General features: G+C 42.5%; 1 protein-coding gene across 3 annotated transcripts in view; it reads right to left on the bottom strand.

Annotated features, from left to right (window-relative positions):
- The window catches only part of LOC109035194 (dual specificity tyrosine-phosphorylation-regulated kinase 4), a 229,384-nt gene that overhangs the window by 106,924 nt on the left and 105,870 nt on the right, over window positions 1-16,590 (bottom strand). For all 3 annotated transcript variants that reach the window (XM_072299858.1, XM_019048746.2, XM_072299859.1), the window contains exon 2: window positions 14,562-15,225. In XM_072299858.1, coding sequence (XP_072155959.1) covers window positions 14,562-15,215 — 654 coding nt within the window. In that variant the 5' untranslated portion in view covers window positions 15,216-15,225. The remainder of the gene's footprint in view (window positions 1-14,561; window positions 15,226-16,590) is intronic.

Below are 16,590 nucleotides of genomic sequence, written 5' to 3'. Positions count from 1 at the left end.
CGAACTCATTTCTGCATTTCAGTGACGTTTTAAAGGGATGATTTTCTTAGTGTGATGGTGTGTTACGTGTTTCCCTGAGATTTGAGAGTTTTGGACTTAGCTCGGAGAGACAATTTTTGCTGCGCCAAACTAAATATTCGTTGAACGATTATTTAAAAATGTGAATAAAATTATCGGAAAAAACTGGTTTCTTACTCGAAGAGCAGTGCCGCCTTTAATTTATTCTTCTTAATTCACACAATTTTCTTCTTCTTTTTTTAAAGGTTAACTAAGTGCGAATCTCATACACAATTGTTTCTTTATGCAACGTGCTAAACTTATGCGACTCAACTATACATTATGTGTTTTACTTCGAAGCATAAGTTTATCTGCCATTATTGTAAATGGACTTTTAAAAAACGACCGACAAAATTCTGTCTTGCCTTAAAACAAATATATATGAGTCAAATAAAATACACGTTGATTTAAAATATTTTAACTTTACCTAAAGTTTGCACAGACTTTGTTTAGGGTACATGCAGTCTTCACAAGAAGAAATTAAACATAACACGCTAATTGGAGCGTGAAATAATTGTTCCATTGCATTTTTTTTTTCAATAGGCAATTTGGTTGCGTAGATTTCTCCCCCCCCCCCCTTCTTCTTCGAAAGGTTGGGCTAAAATTGACTTAGGTGCCGAACAAAAACAGCCATCTCTCGTTTACACTGGTAAAAAAAAACACATTGGATCTAGAGTCCAGACTCTTGAAAACATTGACAAGAAAATGGACTCTTGATTCAATCTGATTTAAGCTTAAATCAAAAGGAATTCCGCTCAAATTAAGGGGCTTGGTTCTTGATTTAAGCTTAAATCTGATTGAATCAAGAGTCCATCTTCTTGTCAATGTTTTCAAGAGTCTGGACTCTAGATCCAATGTGTTTTTTTTACCAGTGTACGAATTGATTTTGGAGGTTTCCGGGGGTGTCCAACGCATTTTGCATGAGCTTTCGATGCGAGAGCAGGTCTTGTGATGCTTTCCTACCCCGTTGGTCCATTAGTGCCTAAATGTTCTGAGAACCCTCCTCACCGTGCCGGCACCTTTCTTTCATTCCTCGTCTCACCTCTGGACCTCCCTCGAAGTCGATTAGGCACCTTAATGACCCACCAACGCCAGCTCCCGCGACACAGTTGCCGCACTCACAAAGTACAAAGAAACCGTCGTATATTCAAGTAAACAGCGGACTGATCATTTTAAAACTTACGGACAAAAACAAAGAATTGAAAAAGTAAACGATCCTATTGATGGAAGCGAATGATTTCGATGGACAAACAAGGTAAGTAACAGACTAACTAAGCACTGGAAAAAAAAACACATTGGATCTAGAGTCCAGACTCTTGAAAACATTGACAAGAAAAAGTACTCTTGATTCAATCAGATTTTTGCTTAAATCAAAAGGAAAATGAAGAGGCTTGGTTTTTGAAGCAAAAATCCGATTGAATCAAGAGTATTTTTTCTTGTCGATGTTTTTAAGAGTCTGGACTCTAGATCCAATGTGTTTTTTTTTCCAATGAGGGCATAAGGGCAACCTACGAGAGACCCTAATTGGTCCATCATTTTCCCTCTCTCTAATAACCAATCATTTCAACCGACAGGATCCCTCTATTTTCCCTCCGTTTTATTTATCCATCGTTTTGTCTATCAATTTCAACGATCAGCCCGTTGTCTAACTAAAAACGCCACGTGTGAACATGCGAACGTTGTCACATTTCTTTCGATAAAATTAAAATTTTCTGGAAAACTGAATGTCTTATTCTGGAAAACACCCACGATTTAATCTCGTGGATCTGAAAATTTGAAGGTGAAACACTGAGCTTCTATTAAAATTGAATGTTCTATTAGGGCAGGGTGATATAGGTTTTCCAGGATTTTAGCATAAGATTCCCTGGCTTTCCCTTGACTATTCGACGTTTTCTCTACACGAAGTCTCGTTCGATTCCCTGATTCTTTTCACGAAAACTTTTAAACGCTAATTCTTGAGAACACTGGAAAAAACACATTGGATCTAGAGTCCAGACTCTTAAAAACATCGACAAGAAAAAATACTCTTGATTCAATAACATTTAAGCTTAAATCAAGAACCAAGCCTCTTAATTTGAGCGTATTTCCCTTTGATTTAAGCTTAACTCTGCTTGAATCAAGAGTCCTTTTTCTTGTCAATGTTTTCAAGAGTCTGGACTCTAGATCCAATTTGTTTTTTTCCCAGTGAAGTTGAAAAAATGCGATGCTTTGGCTGGAGGAAAAAATTTCAAGGTTCCGCAGAGAAATTCCCTAACTTTCCCCTGTCTTTTAAGGGTTTGACGAAATTCCATAACTTTCCATTCACAAACCTCGACACCCTGCGAAGAAAATTTGGCAACATTCGAAAGTTCAAACCGCGTTTTCCCTTGGCACGGCAGAATAATACGGAGTTACGATGAAATATGGCATGCTCAATTACTTTTCGGGTACTGCGTCGCAGTTCACTTCGCGGACCGAACAATGAGGTCGACCTAATAAAATTGTCTCCACTTGGAAGTAGGTAATTAATCTGATCACTGAATTAGCAAGGGAGGTGGATTTGGCTAATGTGCCGACCCCTGACGAACAATACCTCTAAAATTTAGGGCGCAAATGAACTTCTATCGGTTTAGTACTGGGGTTCTATAGCTGTTCACCGGTCAGCTATTACGTCGATCGCAAAAAAGTTAAAGTACGTATCGTTACGTGAAATTTTTATTTGAACCTTTCAACGACTTGGATTCTTATTTTTGAGTTTCAATGTTTTCACAGCCAAACCAATTGAACGAAAATTTATAATTAATGAGGCGTAGATACCGAAGTTAAAAAAACCCGCACGTTTTTTATCTTGTTTTTTAATAAAAGAAGAAGAAATCATTTTTCCATCTAAAATTTTCTCACGCTACGCTCTTAAAGTATTTACATGCACCCCTCCTCTGCCATGCTATGGAAAAACGTCGAATACGCATTTAGAAATTTCCAAATTTCCATTGAAGGCATGAAAATTTTCCAGAAAAATATTGATAACTTTGAAAAAAAATTTCTTAAGGTATTATTTTGACTTGAAAATTCGTTTTTAATTGACAGAATTTGGTTTCTTTTTAGTTAAAAAAGCAACATTTTGCTATCGTTAAATTTAAGTTAAAAAAACGATAACAAAACAACGTCTCTTTAACACAAAAACACCAAATTTTGTCGACAAGAAACAACGCTTAGAGTCAAATCAATATCTCGTCACCTTCCAGGCAAAGTATCACAAGCGCCATGCGACGTTTAAAAATTTCCGCCGCCATTTTATTTTTTTACAGAGAAATTGTTCAACGAAGCTGTCCGAAAATTTCACTGAATTTTCTTTGTGCTGCCGATAAAATTTAGTGAAATTTCCTAACAGATTCAACCAACAATTTCTCAGTAAAGAAATAAAATAGCGGCGGAAATTTTTAAACGTCGCATGGCGCTTGTGATACTTTGCCTGGAAGGTGACGATCTCAAGAAAAAAATTTTTCAGTGCACTCTCTTTGAAAATTAATAATTAATCGGAGGAGATTTGGCATCATCCGAATGCTCATGCTGCGTTTTTCCTCAGCACAGCAGTCTTGGAGGGTGGATCTATTTTCAGAGAGGATCCTCAAAAATCAAAGAGAATTTTCTTGAAAGCTCGATTCATGATGCAATTTCACATTCAAAAGAGCGAACAAGGCTTATTTTATCACGACGTAATTTCTATTCCTCGATGGTAGAAACAAAGGAAGGGGTGAGCGACTCGCAGCTTTGTTGAGTTTGGTTTGAGTCCGGAGCTCGCGGAGACGCATACTGCTAAGGAAAAACGCCGTATGAGCCTTTAGACGTTGCCAGGTCTCCTTTAATAAAAACCGAATTTACTGTAAAAATTGTTAATATTTTTTGTCAAATTTTTCGGATAATTTTGTTCGCAATTTGATCTAAAACATCTGAAAATTTCACGGAAAAATTTGCATAACTTTCCTAAGGAATACATGTTTGATCCGGAAAAAATTGGCAACTCTTGAATGCTCGTACGGCGTTCTTCTTTGACGTGGCAGCATACTGTCATGCTAAGGAAAAACATCGTATCGCCATTAAAATACTGCCAAACATCTTCAGTTCAAACATGAATTTTCGTGTAAACGCGTGAATATTTTGCTTTAGATTTTTATTCAATATTGTACGCAATTTTATCTGGAGTAACGGAAAATTTCCACAAACAAGAAGAAAAATATTCGCAATTATTCTTTAAAGGAGACGTTTACTCTAGAAAATTTGGCAACATTTGAAAGTCCATACGTCGTTTTTCCTCGGCAGCATTGCTGTCGACGAGGGCTTTGAGCAACTCGCTTTGATGAAAATTTAAGAAACACTTTACTTTGATGTTCATGGTGAGCGACTCACCTCTGACCTTTCGAAATCAGGGGTGCGGAGGAATGGCTTGCGTTGACAAGCGAGACGGGTAAAGACGGGGGGAGGGGGGGAGGGGTTGCGCTGAGAGGATATTCTTAAGACCCTGCGCTACCGATTCAATTAAGAGGCTAGATTCTACCGTAAGTCCGATGCGGTTGTTGACTGATGCACTTACTGAGGTATTTATTGGACCATTGAAATCTGAGGTTCTTGGTAAGGATTTTTCAAAATGAGAAAAATGTTCGGCACTCGACAGGTTTTTACACAGACTTTTTCCTTTGCTTTTCTTCCTTATTTCAACTATTTTTCTTCTACTTCCTTTTCTTCTTCATCCTCTGTTTCTTGTTCTTCCTCCTTTTTCTCATCTTCGTCCCGGTATTTTTCTTCCTATTCTTATTCTCTTCTCCATCAAATTCTTCCCCTTCTGTTCACCTCGCTCTCCTTCTCCCTCTTTCGTTTCTTTTAACTTAATCTCATCATCATATTCTTCTTCCTTTGCTTCCCGTTCTTCCTCCTTCTCTTCCACTTTGATATTCCCTATGCGGATAGGCAGGGCCGGATCAAGGGGGCGGCCCATGGCGGCAAATCAAGGGGGCAAATCAAGGGGGCGGCAAATTTTGCAATTTTTTTTAAAAAAATCGAATTTTGAGAAAAAATTACAAACGAGAAAAGGCGGCAAGATCTCTCATTTCCTGAGAGTATAGTCATTTCTAATTTTATCGTCTTTTAGTGATACAAGAGACAGCACCTTTCATTAATCGAGTTAAGAGAGAAACCAAACACGCAATTTGGCCAGGAACGGCGCAGCGGTCGGCATGCAGCACAAATAAGCGCCTACAAGACTGCACGAATACTTCACGCATTGCATCAAACACAGTGCGGTCATTGCGGTCAGCGTGAAACGGATAGCGCCTACAAGACTGCGTGAATACTTCACGCTTTGCGTCAAACACAGTGCAGTCTGCGCGGCGCGGAGGGGCGGCGGAAGTTAAAATCATTGATCCACATTTATGTTTGTTCTTTCATAATTTGTTCGTTTATTTCTTATGAATGGAAGGCCCTGTCCACACAGAGATAAGTCTACGGAACTTAACTTTCGCGCGAAGTTCCGTGAACTTTTGCTAGTTAAGCTAGTAGTGTTAACAGGGCTTTCCCAAAAAATATGTCCAGCACGAGTCTTATGCACCCCTCCCCCGCTGGCACGTTTACTTGATGATTTTTATTGGTATTTCAAAACGAATGAGAAGGGGGCGGCAAAATACAGGCGGCCCATGGGCGGCAAGTAGGTAAATCCGGCCCTGCGGATATATGCATTTATGAATGCGCTAAACATAGTCTAATTTAATAGCAAAATGTAATCCATACGGATCACCGTACCACGGTGCACGTGACCAAACTTTTTTCTCAGAGAACAGCCGATTCGTGCATCGCACAGATGAACTTGCTGAGCAGGTATTCCAGGCCGTAGCCTCCTTACGCGAGTCCCAAAGGTCAATGTCACATACTGCCGTGCTAGGGAAAAACACCGTATGAACGTTCGGGATTTGCCAAATTTCCCTTGAAAAAACCTGTATTTTTTAAAAAATCCATGCATATTTTTCCTTGAAATTTTCAGATATTTTAGATTAAATTAAGTACAAAATTGTCTGAAAATTTGAGAAAATAATGTTCACAATTTTCCCAGTAATTTCAGTTTTAAACGGAGGAAACTTGGCAACGTCTGAAGGCTCATACGGCGTTCTTCCTTAGCACGGCAGCATAGTGGACACTGCAACGCGATACAGCTCCGCAACACAATCATAATCCCAGGCATTTAACTACTCCACACACCTGAGCGGGAACGAGGGGCAATTTTCATTACAGACACCCGCCTCCTCCCCCTCCCCCCTCTCTTATTAATAATAGTGCACTCCGCGCACCGGAAATTGCGTGCGAGAAATGCGCAGCCCTTCCGTTTGATCGCGCCTCTTCCATGATTGCCGAGTTTTCCGCGCTGTTGCCAACGTTGAAATTTAAAATGCCCGTGATTTGTCATAAAGAGTGAAGACTCAATTCAAAACCTGGTATAAGCACCATCAATTCGTCGTATGTGATGTTTCTTGGTGAAAAGAGGCCGCAACAGGGTGCCTATTAAAATTTACTATTTGATTTTCCTATGATTTTTCCTGATATTTTAGACGAGATTTCCTGATTTACTGCGCGACTAAATTGACACTCGTGCATTCTAAAATCAAATTATTTAGAGGCATAAATGAACAGTTGGAAAAATGCTCGAAAACTGCTTGCGGAACTTGGAATTTTTTGATCCACTACTGATTTTCCTGATGATATCGAATTTCCGGTTATTTTCTGCTTTTTCGGGTTTTACCGAAGGTGCACACCCTATGCACAATGCCTTGGTGTAATGGACTTTGAATCGAAAATTATCGGCTAACTGTAGTCTTAAATTCATAACAACAACTGTCTTTTTCAAGCCAATACACACATTAAATAAGAACACTTGTAATATTTGAAAGAGGACACTGTGACTATATTAGCGTAGGTATTGAGAACTGCTACAATCGTCGAAATCCATTGAAACGAAATAAGACTTTTGACTTTATTTTAGGGTCTTGATGGATAAATTGTGGTTTAAAAAGTCTTCCAGTGTTTTACAGAGGACAAAACAATTAAAATACAGATTGACCTCAAATCAAATTTTCGCCGGCATGCATTACGTCGACTGTGAGGATTTACATTAAAACTACAGGGGCTTGACGCGATATTTCCAAGAAAGCTCAAGTTTGATGAAGTACATTAATCTATTATGAAGTACTATGTGGCACTATGTGGCACTATGTGTTACTCTACGTTAAGTGTAAAACAAAGTGACGTAAAGGTGGAAACCTATAGGTCCAGTTACACGATCAAATTGAGCTCGCATTCAGAATGCGACCAATGAGAGGATCAATTTGATGGCTCAATTTGATCGTGTAACTGGACCTTATCACTTACCTATGCAACACTTGAGTCGGTACGTCAAAATAATTACGGGTTTAGTGCGGTTTAAGTACGTTTGGATGTTGCTCCTGACAAATTGTAAGTAAAATCTAGCGAAAGGGGGGGGGGGGAGTGCATCAAATCATCTAGAAATCAACCAAAATGATAGCTCCATACTCCCGTCGTAATCACTGTCCATCGCTCTGTCAACCGATGTCAAAAATCTGCCCACTGATGACTGTTCCTCTTCGTGAGACTTGCAACCCTGCCGAACGAGGGTTAAAAAAGCGAGGTGAAGCCACCGCGCGGGGGAAAATTCGCCTCTACATTTCACTTTGACTCCTGCCCTCTGACTCTGAATGCGGCCCAATTACTCGCGAGGGAAGACGAGAAGCCATTCGGCGAGTGCCTGATCCGCGTCTGAATTGCAGTCGGTCGAAAGCCGCGAAACCGCCAAGTGCATTATTGATGCTCTGGTGACGCCAAACTCGACTCCGCGCCCGGAAAATCCCGTTAGAGATGAAATCCCCCCCCCACCCTCCCCCGATCACGGGTGCTCTGCCCCCCGGGGGAGTTCCGAGCCGCGGATGACTCCATTGTCAGCGCCGAAAACCCACGAAAAGATCCGTGCGACGCGGATGAATTCCCTCTATTACTCGGGACTTGGGGTGCGAGCTGATTTCGACCCGGGGAATTGCGCGGCATTTTGCGCCCCGCAGAGTCCTAACCTCAAAATCCAGCGTCTCCATGTTTAACGTATAGCTCTTGCGCTCAGAGACAATATCCCGAACTTGAGAGGAAATATTTGCAGAATCACGTTTTGGGATCAAAATGAGACCTTCTCATTCCACAACGCTATCCCAAAATCCCCCCTCCCGAGTTACAACCCCTTTCTCAAGATCCTCCCCCTCCCCCTTAAGATACACTGGAAAAAAAAACACATTGGGTTTAGAGTCCAGACTCTTGAAAACATTGACAAGAAAAAGGACTCTTGATTCAATCAGATTTAAGCTTAAATCAAAAGGAAATCCGCTCAATTTAAGAGGGATGGTTCTTGATTTAAGCTTAAATCTGATTGAATCAAGAGTATTTTTGCTTTTAGATGTTTTTAAAAGTCTGGACTCTAGATCCAATGTGTTTTTTTTTTTTTTTTCCAGTGTATGATTTCGCTTGTCTTGGGGTCAGAAATTTGTTTAGCGAGTAAAAAACACACAAAAACCAATTTTCATGCATTCCCATTCATAACTGTCGTCACAATAAAGAAAAACGGTACTTCGGTCTAAAATTTGAAGGGTTGTAACTTTGAATTTTTTGAGAAGATGTCATAAACAAAAAAGTCCTAGTTTGTAGGCAATTCTGAAAATATTTGCGTTGAACATTAGGAGACCCTGTAAACCCCGCACTAACAATCCAAGCGGGGTAATTGAATGAAGCAAAGTTTCATGAGCAACTAGTTGAGCAACAAAGCAAATAAAGTTCACCTATCGGTGAATAATGAACGTGAGGATAAGCGCTTTGCTCGGCGAGCTTTTACAAATTAAGTTGCTCAACTCTCAGGTGAATCAGTCATCATCAGACGAATCTGTTTGTTAAGTGCGTTGATTTCCGCATGTATCTTTACCACTACAGAGGGGACAGCAGTAGAATGTTTGAAAAAAATTGCCTCTGACAAAGCTTTTTTTGTCAGAACGGGGAGGGGGAGGGTCATTCAGCAAAATCGAACGGGGTGTCCAGAAGGTCGTCACTTCCGGGAGAGGGGGGAGGCGGCGGGGCAGACCACTTTCGATTCAGTTCCGGCCGCATGGAAAGCTTTTAGCCCGAGAATATCGAGTTATAAGAGAATGGAACCAGATAGGTGTAAGCGAAAAACTGAGGTTTATCAGTTGAGTAAACTTTAGAGGGGTCAAACGGAACGTTAAACATTTTTTAGGGAGAAGGGTACGGATTTGCGTTACGACCGCTACATATGAAGTTCAATTATACCTACAATACAAACACATGTTTTGACAGTTGTGAGTGTCGCGCGCTCAATACACCGATTTCATAGACGATTAAGGATTCTGACAGTGATAAATAGCTGCAAAATCCATGGATATCTCCGAACTTGTTGAAAATCTTGGGGAAAAGTTGAAATTGTGGGAAATCAAGGAAATTTAAGATAATCTTGACAACGCGAAGAAAATCACAGAAATTCTAAAAAATTCATTTTTAAATCTGAAAAGAAAAGAGGCCGTCAGCTTGCCCATGGGAAGGACATAAAAGAGGAAGGGTCAGAGTCGAGCTTAACGCGCGGCTTTAAGTACAGGTACTTAAGGTACTTAAGATAGTTTGTAAAAGTTAAACGGTAAATAAAGGGAGTGGAGCTCGGGAGAACGACAGTAACATCCAAAATTTCACATACTTCTTCTTGTTATCTCTTTAAAGTCTCTCACAAAATCCTTTGTCAGAAGAAAACATTCATAAGAATCAAGCTGGTTGCTACCATACATCCCAGGAAATATCTCACCGAATAACTACCACCATACAAGTTAATATTCCATCCGTAGCAGTGGTGAGTGCTTCATAAAACCATAAATTCCAAGTTTCAAGCGTTTCTCGGCGGTCGAGAATGCCGAGGCACCCAAAATGGTAAAGTTGGCTCTGAGTGGATCGAAGCTTAGTTCGATTTAAATAACTCGTCCGCAGAAAGGTGTATCCGTTACCGATTGCGCCTCCGTGACGTAACTTTCTCCTCTCACTCTGTGCGACTCATCAAAACCTTGCCAGAGGCGACGGCAAGTTACCGAGAAAGGTCAAGGCTGCGGCAAAGTCATCGGAGGCGCAGCGTTTTAACCGTCTTGTTACTTTCCGCGAATTCTTCGAAAAATGATCGTGAACCTGTTCGTGCGGTGTAATTTTACGGATTTACGGAAAACACTAAAACTAATCGGAAGCTTTCGAGTTAAGCTTTGGTTCTGCTGGTGATCGGTTATAGAAAAAATCTCAACTTGACACCTTTGCACTTAAATCTGATCATCCTGTATACTTTCTAAATGACATCGAAAAATGTCTCAAACAATTTCCTTGGGGGAGATGTCATGATTTCACTCGATTTCTCATCAACTCCTATCGAGTCTCAGTCGGATTAAATGCAGGTGGGATACTCAAACGTCTTTCATGATTATTCTGCTATTCGGCCGATTCTGTCGGTAATCCATCGTTCAAACACAAGGAGAGTGAAAAAATTGACATGAACTTTCGTTTCTAGACTGCTTCTTGAGTTACATTAGGCATCTTCAGACCTCACTAAAAATTACGATGCGTATTGTGAAATCGAAAACCAAGTCTTCATTCAAAACGGTCGCTTTTACGCGTGAACAGATCTGGTACACTCGCGACGTCACAGTACATGACAACCCTGCGGGTCGATTGTTGAATCGTTATCGAATGCTTCTGATCGATAAATCCCTATCTTAACAATACTATATATCGATCAAGGTCATTCGATAACGATTCAACAATCGAGGAGCTGGTTTCTTTATCAAGCGGCTGCTGATTCCTTAGAAAGAGATACATAGTAAATTAGGAGGAGACCAGAGACCAGGTTTGCCATGTTCTGTGCCGTCACGAAGGCACCGGGTCCGTTCCCGCGTAAAAGTGATCGTTTTGAAAATTCGAATTATGGAACGTTTATAAGTTGATTTTTGGGGGTTTCCGGTGGTCAAAGAACTCTAAGAAAATTCCTGTGACATCAGGATCCTTAGTTCTTTCGATACAAGCAATAAAAAAAAGTGCAACAGACCCATTCAAAAAGCACACTAGAGTTGCCACAGGACTTAGCATATGCAATTCCCTGACATTTCCCTGATTTCCCTGACACATTTTGGTGAAATTCCCCGAGAATTAAAGATATGCCAGATGGTTCAAAAGACGCAAAATTTGTTGTTCGATAAGTCAAACCCATTCTAAAAAGCAAAGAAAGGTGACTTGATAATTTATCCTTGACATTTTCGTCAGTTTCCCTGACATTTCCCGGTTTTCTCTGACTTTTTAAAATTCTCCGACATTTCCCGGTTTTCCCTGACCGTGGCAACCCTGCACTGAAAAAAAAAGTTCGGTAAATCCAAACTAGTTAGGATCATATACGGAACCACGATTTTATTCAGTACACATGACCGAATTATTCGGTCTGCTCAGCCGAACTGTTCGGTCCACTGAACCGAACTGTAAGAATTTATTGTGGTTCGGTCGCACAAACCGAACAATTCGGTTGAACAGACCGAATAATTCGGTTGTGTGTACCGAACAAAACCTGGTTCCATATGATCCTAACTAGTTCGGATTTACCGAACTTTTTTTTTCAGTGTGACACACGTGGCGCCCTCTGCGCTGAAAAATTTCCCACAATACAAGTTAGTGAAGATGCACCAACGGAATCAAGATTCGAGAGAATCATCCTCGAAGATACGAGCGTTGATCGCGGTCGGCATCCGGTAGAGGTCCCGCTCCGTCGGACGGTCACAGCTGATGCATCGGATGCAACTCGCGATGCTGACACAGGATCGGGTTACATACGAGCGCGGTTGTCACATTGCCGTCGAAAAAAGTATTTTACGTAACGCAGCGTACCTTGCAACACGTCCCTGAAAAAGGCAACGTAAACATCGTTATCGAACGGAGCCAAGAACGTTACTTTGCCGATGGCGTCATCAATGATATCGATTCCGATGCGAGCATTACCGATGACGTCACCATTTCCAGCATTTTAAGTAACTAATCTGAGATACGAATAATCGCTGACGTAGTGACGTAAACTGAGTTGTAGGAGGGGGAATTTAAGACGAAAGCTTCAATTTTTCCCTCGGGTTAACAATCAAAGAATAGCAGGTCCAAGATTAGACCCGAGACGCATCTATTTTTGCTTTTTGATTGGATACGACTGGTGTCCCGTTGAACAGTTTCACTTCAGAAGGGAAATTATGCTTTATATGAGATAGTTTGCACTATGGTGAGGATACTTTGCGTAGTGCAGAATTGCAGAGTCATGATGCCACCTTAGCTCAGATCATATGATCGCCATTTTTATTCTTACGGTTAAAAATTGTTGATCTTTCACGGATTTTTTCAAAATATTATGTCTGGAGGTTTAGAAATTCCCACACTGAGACTCACCGAAGACTTGCTTTTTCTACGAACGACTTCGGTCTCATGAACTGCATGGGCGAAAGTTGGGGATTTTCTGAAACTACACTATGGTTCGAGTGCCTGTAGTGATAATTTGCGTGACTATTACAACATAAAATTAGAGTGTTCTGAAGGGTTCGTAGAGTTCAGTCTTGGAACGTGGAAAGTTTAATTTGACTAGTTTTTAGGCAAAAAAGTTCAAAATTGTCCTGAATTATATTGAAAATTGCTCCTGAGTTGTCTCGATTTTCGAAAAAATTTCAAGGAGCTTCCGCCAAAAACATCTTCGGAGCTGAGGAGGTTTCCCTCGACCCCTCCAGGTAGGGTCATTATGGGTGTCCCTCCTCTTTCAGCCCAATCATCATCATCAATGTTAAACGTCTCCAATTCTCCACTTCTCTTTCACTTTCAACTTTGGTGGATCCTCCACCTCGAAAGTTCTGTTCTTTCCCCTCCATGCGTTGAAAAAAAAAACTCTGGCCGTGGAAACCGAACTTACGGGCTATATAGACATACCCTCCGCGTTCCGGGCTCAGAGGCACAAAGTTCCGGGCGCAGCACCCGGAGCAATGCTTGAAGCTACGGCTCCAGCACCCGGAACTATCGATCTTTGCGCCCGGAACGGACAGTATGTCTATAATAGCCCGTAATTTTTTTTCAATGTGCCCCTTTTTCCCCCAGACGGCAACCGCGGAGCTGCGTTATGAATCGCGGGACGCACGGTATCAATGCCAAGATCATGAGGCACAGCTGCATGAGCGCGCGATGACTGGTGGCTGGCCCGATGCGATACCGGTAACGGAGCCGGAGCGCTCACCAGTCACCGGTGCGGGAATTTTTCCTCTCGATTTGGACGGGAACGCCGGAACGGTGCCAAGCGGCTCAAGCGCCCGACCGGGCGACCACGGCTCATTAGGCATCGCTCCGGAGCTCGGACTCATCATCGTGATGGCGTCGTTCATCCAGGATGACACACACCGGGGGATCACACTTTTAATGCCGCCATGACGAATAACAAAGCTGTACATTGTAACAATCGCGCGATGATTGGTGGAAACGACTTTCGAGCCCTCGGACGGGTCCGAATCGGAGTTCTGAGATGGAGAGAGTATTACGAGTACCATCTGCATTCTGGTGGCAACGAGAATTTATGACGTTTATGATCGCCGCGACTGGTTTTGGACTATCACGACTTACGAGGATCTTTAAGACCAGTGTAAACAAGCAAAACGGCAATAGAGGCAGGGCGCAGGGGTGCAAATTGTTCTACGCCTCCGCGATTTTCTGCAACGCGCGTGGTTCTTACGCGTGGTACACAGCGCTGATCAAAATTTTATTAACTCATTGGAACGCGCAGGGTTTTTCAAAAAAAGCAGGTCGACACAACGCGCTGATTAAACCTGAAACCCTAGAAAAAAAATTCTCAGCCTCCATAATTTTTTGGGCATGCCCGAATTTGGTCGCGACCGCACGACAATTTGCCATGGATAGCGAGGATTTGTTGAAGATTACGGGCTTACAAATAAAGAGCCCAGTAGAGGTTAGGGACCGTTCGCATAAAATACGTAATCTCTCCAGATCTATCATTGAGGAATGTTCGTGCCGAAAATCAACGCCCAAAATATAAAGATAAAGTCGAAAGTGCTATTTACGATTATCCGTCGATATCGATACATTGAAATCGGCTGCAGATTGGAAACAAAGCTTATGACTTCATTTTCAGATATTGGAAGATGATTTGCGGCACAAATTTTCCTTAATAATTGATACATTGAATAAAATTTCGATTTCCTCAAAACAATCCGCCTAGTAATTAAAATGTGTAACACATCGGCCGTACCTAAAATGCGTTGCGCCAAAGCTGAAGATCCATCTTGAGTCTGACGCAGAACCACTTCTGACGAATTACGTCAAAGACATGCACATGCACCATCACCGGGAAGAAGGAAAACCATTCGGGAACTCACCATCCAATCGGCGAGGACAAGGCGCTCCCTCTGTCGGCGGCAGCGGCAGCACTCGCAGGGCTGCTTGTATCCGAGAAGGCGAAGCGGGGGTGGCGGCGGGGGTACAGGCGGGGGCACCGGGGAGCTGAGCTCCAGGGAGTCGGAGCTGCTCGTCGTGTTGGCGCCCCCGCTGCGCCTGGGCTTGGGCGGCCCGAGGAAGTCGTCCAGGAGGTAGAAGCTCTGGGCGTGCGGGGAGGCCGGCTGCGGGGGTTGAATGGCCGTCGTGGAGGTCTTGAGAAGGGCGCCCAGGGAGCGCCACCGACGCTGCACCTCGGGCCGGTCGCAGTCCTTGCCGCGAGCCCGCCTCCTCGGCGTCCACCACTGGGTCGGCGAGAGGATAGAGGCGGACTTCTTGACGAGGACCTCGCGGAAGGAGTGGTTCGTGTCTTTCTTGGGCGTGTCCAGGAGGTCCTCTTCGGGGACGGAGTCGTAGCGGTGGGCATGGTGAGTGCGGGGGTGGCGGACGAAGCCGTAGTCCGTGTCCACGGTGGCCGTCGGGAGGGTGGCCGTGCGGGCCCGGTGGGGGCGCGGGTCCCGGAGACCCCGCGGGAGGCACGAGAAGGAGGCCGAGTGGCGGAGCGGGGGCGGCCCCGGCTGCGGGCAGGTCTCCCACATCCCTCAACACCTGCAACACAGAGAAACGCAACCACTACGTGCAGTCAAATCTACTTCGACAAAGGTACACTCAAAACTACATACGAGGTAAAATGCAAATGATGGAGAATGTGCAGATCTCGGAAATTGTGTAAATTCATGTTTAGAATGGAATTACGAGGAGAACTGAGATTTACACGGAGAAAAAAACCTCGTGCGTGGGACCCGAAGTTTAGGTCATATGGATCCTTGAAGTTTTCGGATTGAGCATCAACACTTTATGTCTAGCTGTCGAGGTTCGGAACACACATTTGAAACTTCAGTTCTTACATGTGAAGTAATGTGGGAACCGAAGTTTTTCGATGTGAGAACCGAAGTTTTTCGAATGTGAAAACCGAGGTACTTCAGACGTAAGAACTGAAGTTTCAGATGTGTGATCCAAACCTCAGCAGCTAGACCCTAAATGTTTAGATGCTCAATCCGAAAACTTCAGAGATTCATATGACCTGAACTTCGGGTCCCACGTACGAAGTTTTTCTCTCCGTGTAAATCCTTGGTCTCTTAATTGAACAATAGTTGGAGGAGATAAGACAAAATAACCTAATCTGCTAAAATACATGTGTTTCAATCGGTAATGCCGCCAAAATGACGTCGCAATGCACAAAAACTTTCAAATCTATTTTTCTACAATTTTCCATTTTAGAAAAAAAATTATGCAAAATACTACGAACGCAGGTCACTAAGCACTCTCAGATGAAGCAATACATTCTTGCGTGTGAACTCTTCATTGTACGACACAAAAATAAAAACAAAAACAAAGCATAGTTAGGAGACGGAGACAGTCATAAAGGGTGTCCCACAGTTAAACGCGAATATGAATTTTCAGAATCAATTTGGGGGATCAAATTAAGACTTTTTGGTTATATAAAGTTTTCCCGGCTCCTCCCCCTTTGGAGTAACAGGCCTTAAAGCTTGAGCCAAAATACCGTTATTTTTTTTATTGTCACGACAGTCATGACCATAAATGCTTGTAAATTGGCACTTTGTCGTTCTTCTACAGTCTGGACTTATTTCTGACCCTAAAAAACCGAAATCATACTTCGGGGGATTGGGGAAAAATCACAGAGCAAAAAAGTCTTATTTTGATCCGAAGAATCGATTCTGAAAATATTCAAATTCAACTTTGGGACACCTTGTACTTCGGAGATCCCGCACTGACAATCCAAGTTAGGTAATTGAAAGAGGCTTAAGTTACATTCGAAATTCAAAGAGCTTACTTCCCATGATGGTTTATGAGTAACTTGTTGAGCAAAAACTCAAATAAAATTCACGTACTTAGAATTAATTAATATATAAATAAATTTCAGGGTACGAGCTTTGCTCGGTGAGCTCTTGC

The sequence above is a fragment of the Bemisia tabaci genome, chromosome 4 (genome assembly GCF_918797505.1).
Source record: "Bemisia tabaci chromosome 4, PGI_BMITA_v3".
Lineage (NCBI taxonomy): Eukaryota > Metazoa > Arthropoda > Insecta > Hemiptera > Aleyrodidae > Bemisia > Bemisia tabaci.
This window is presented reverse-complemented; position numbering and strand designations above follow the sequence as displayed.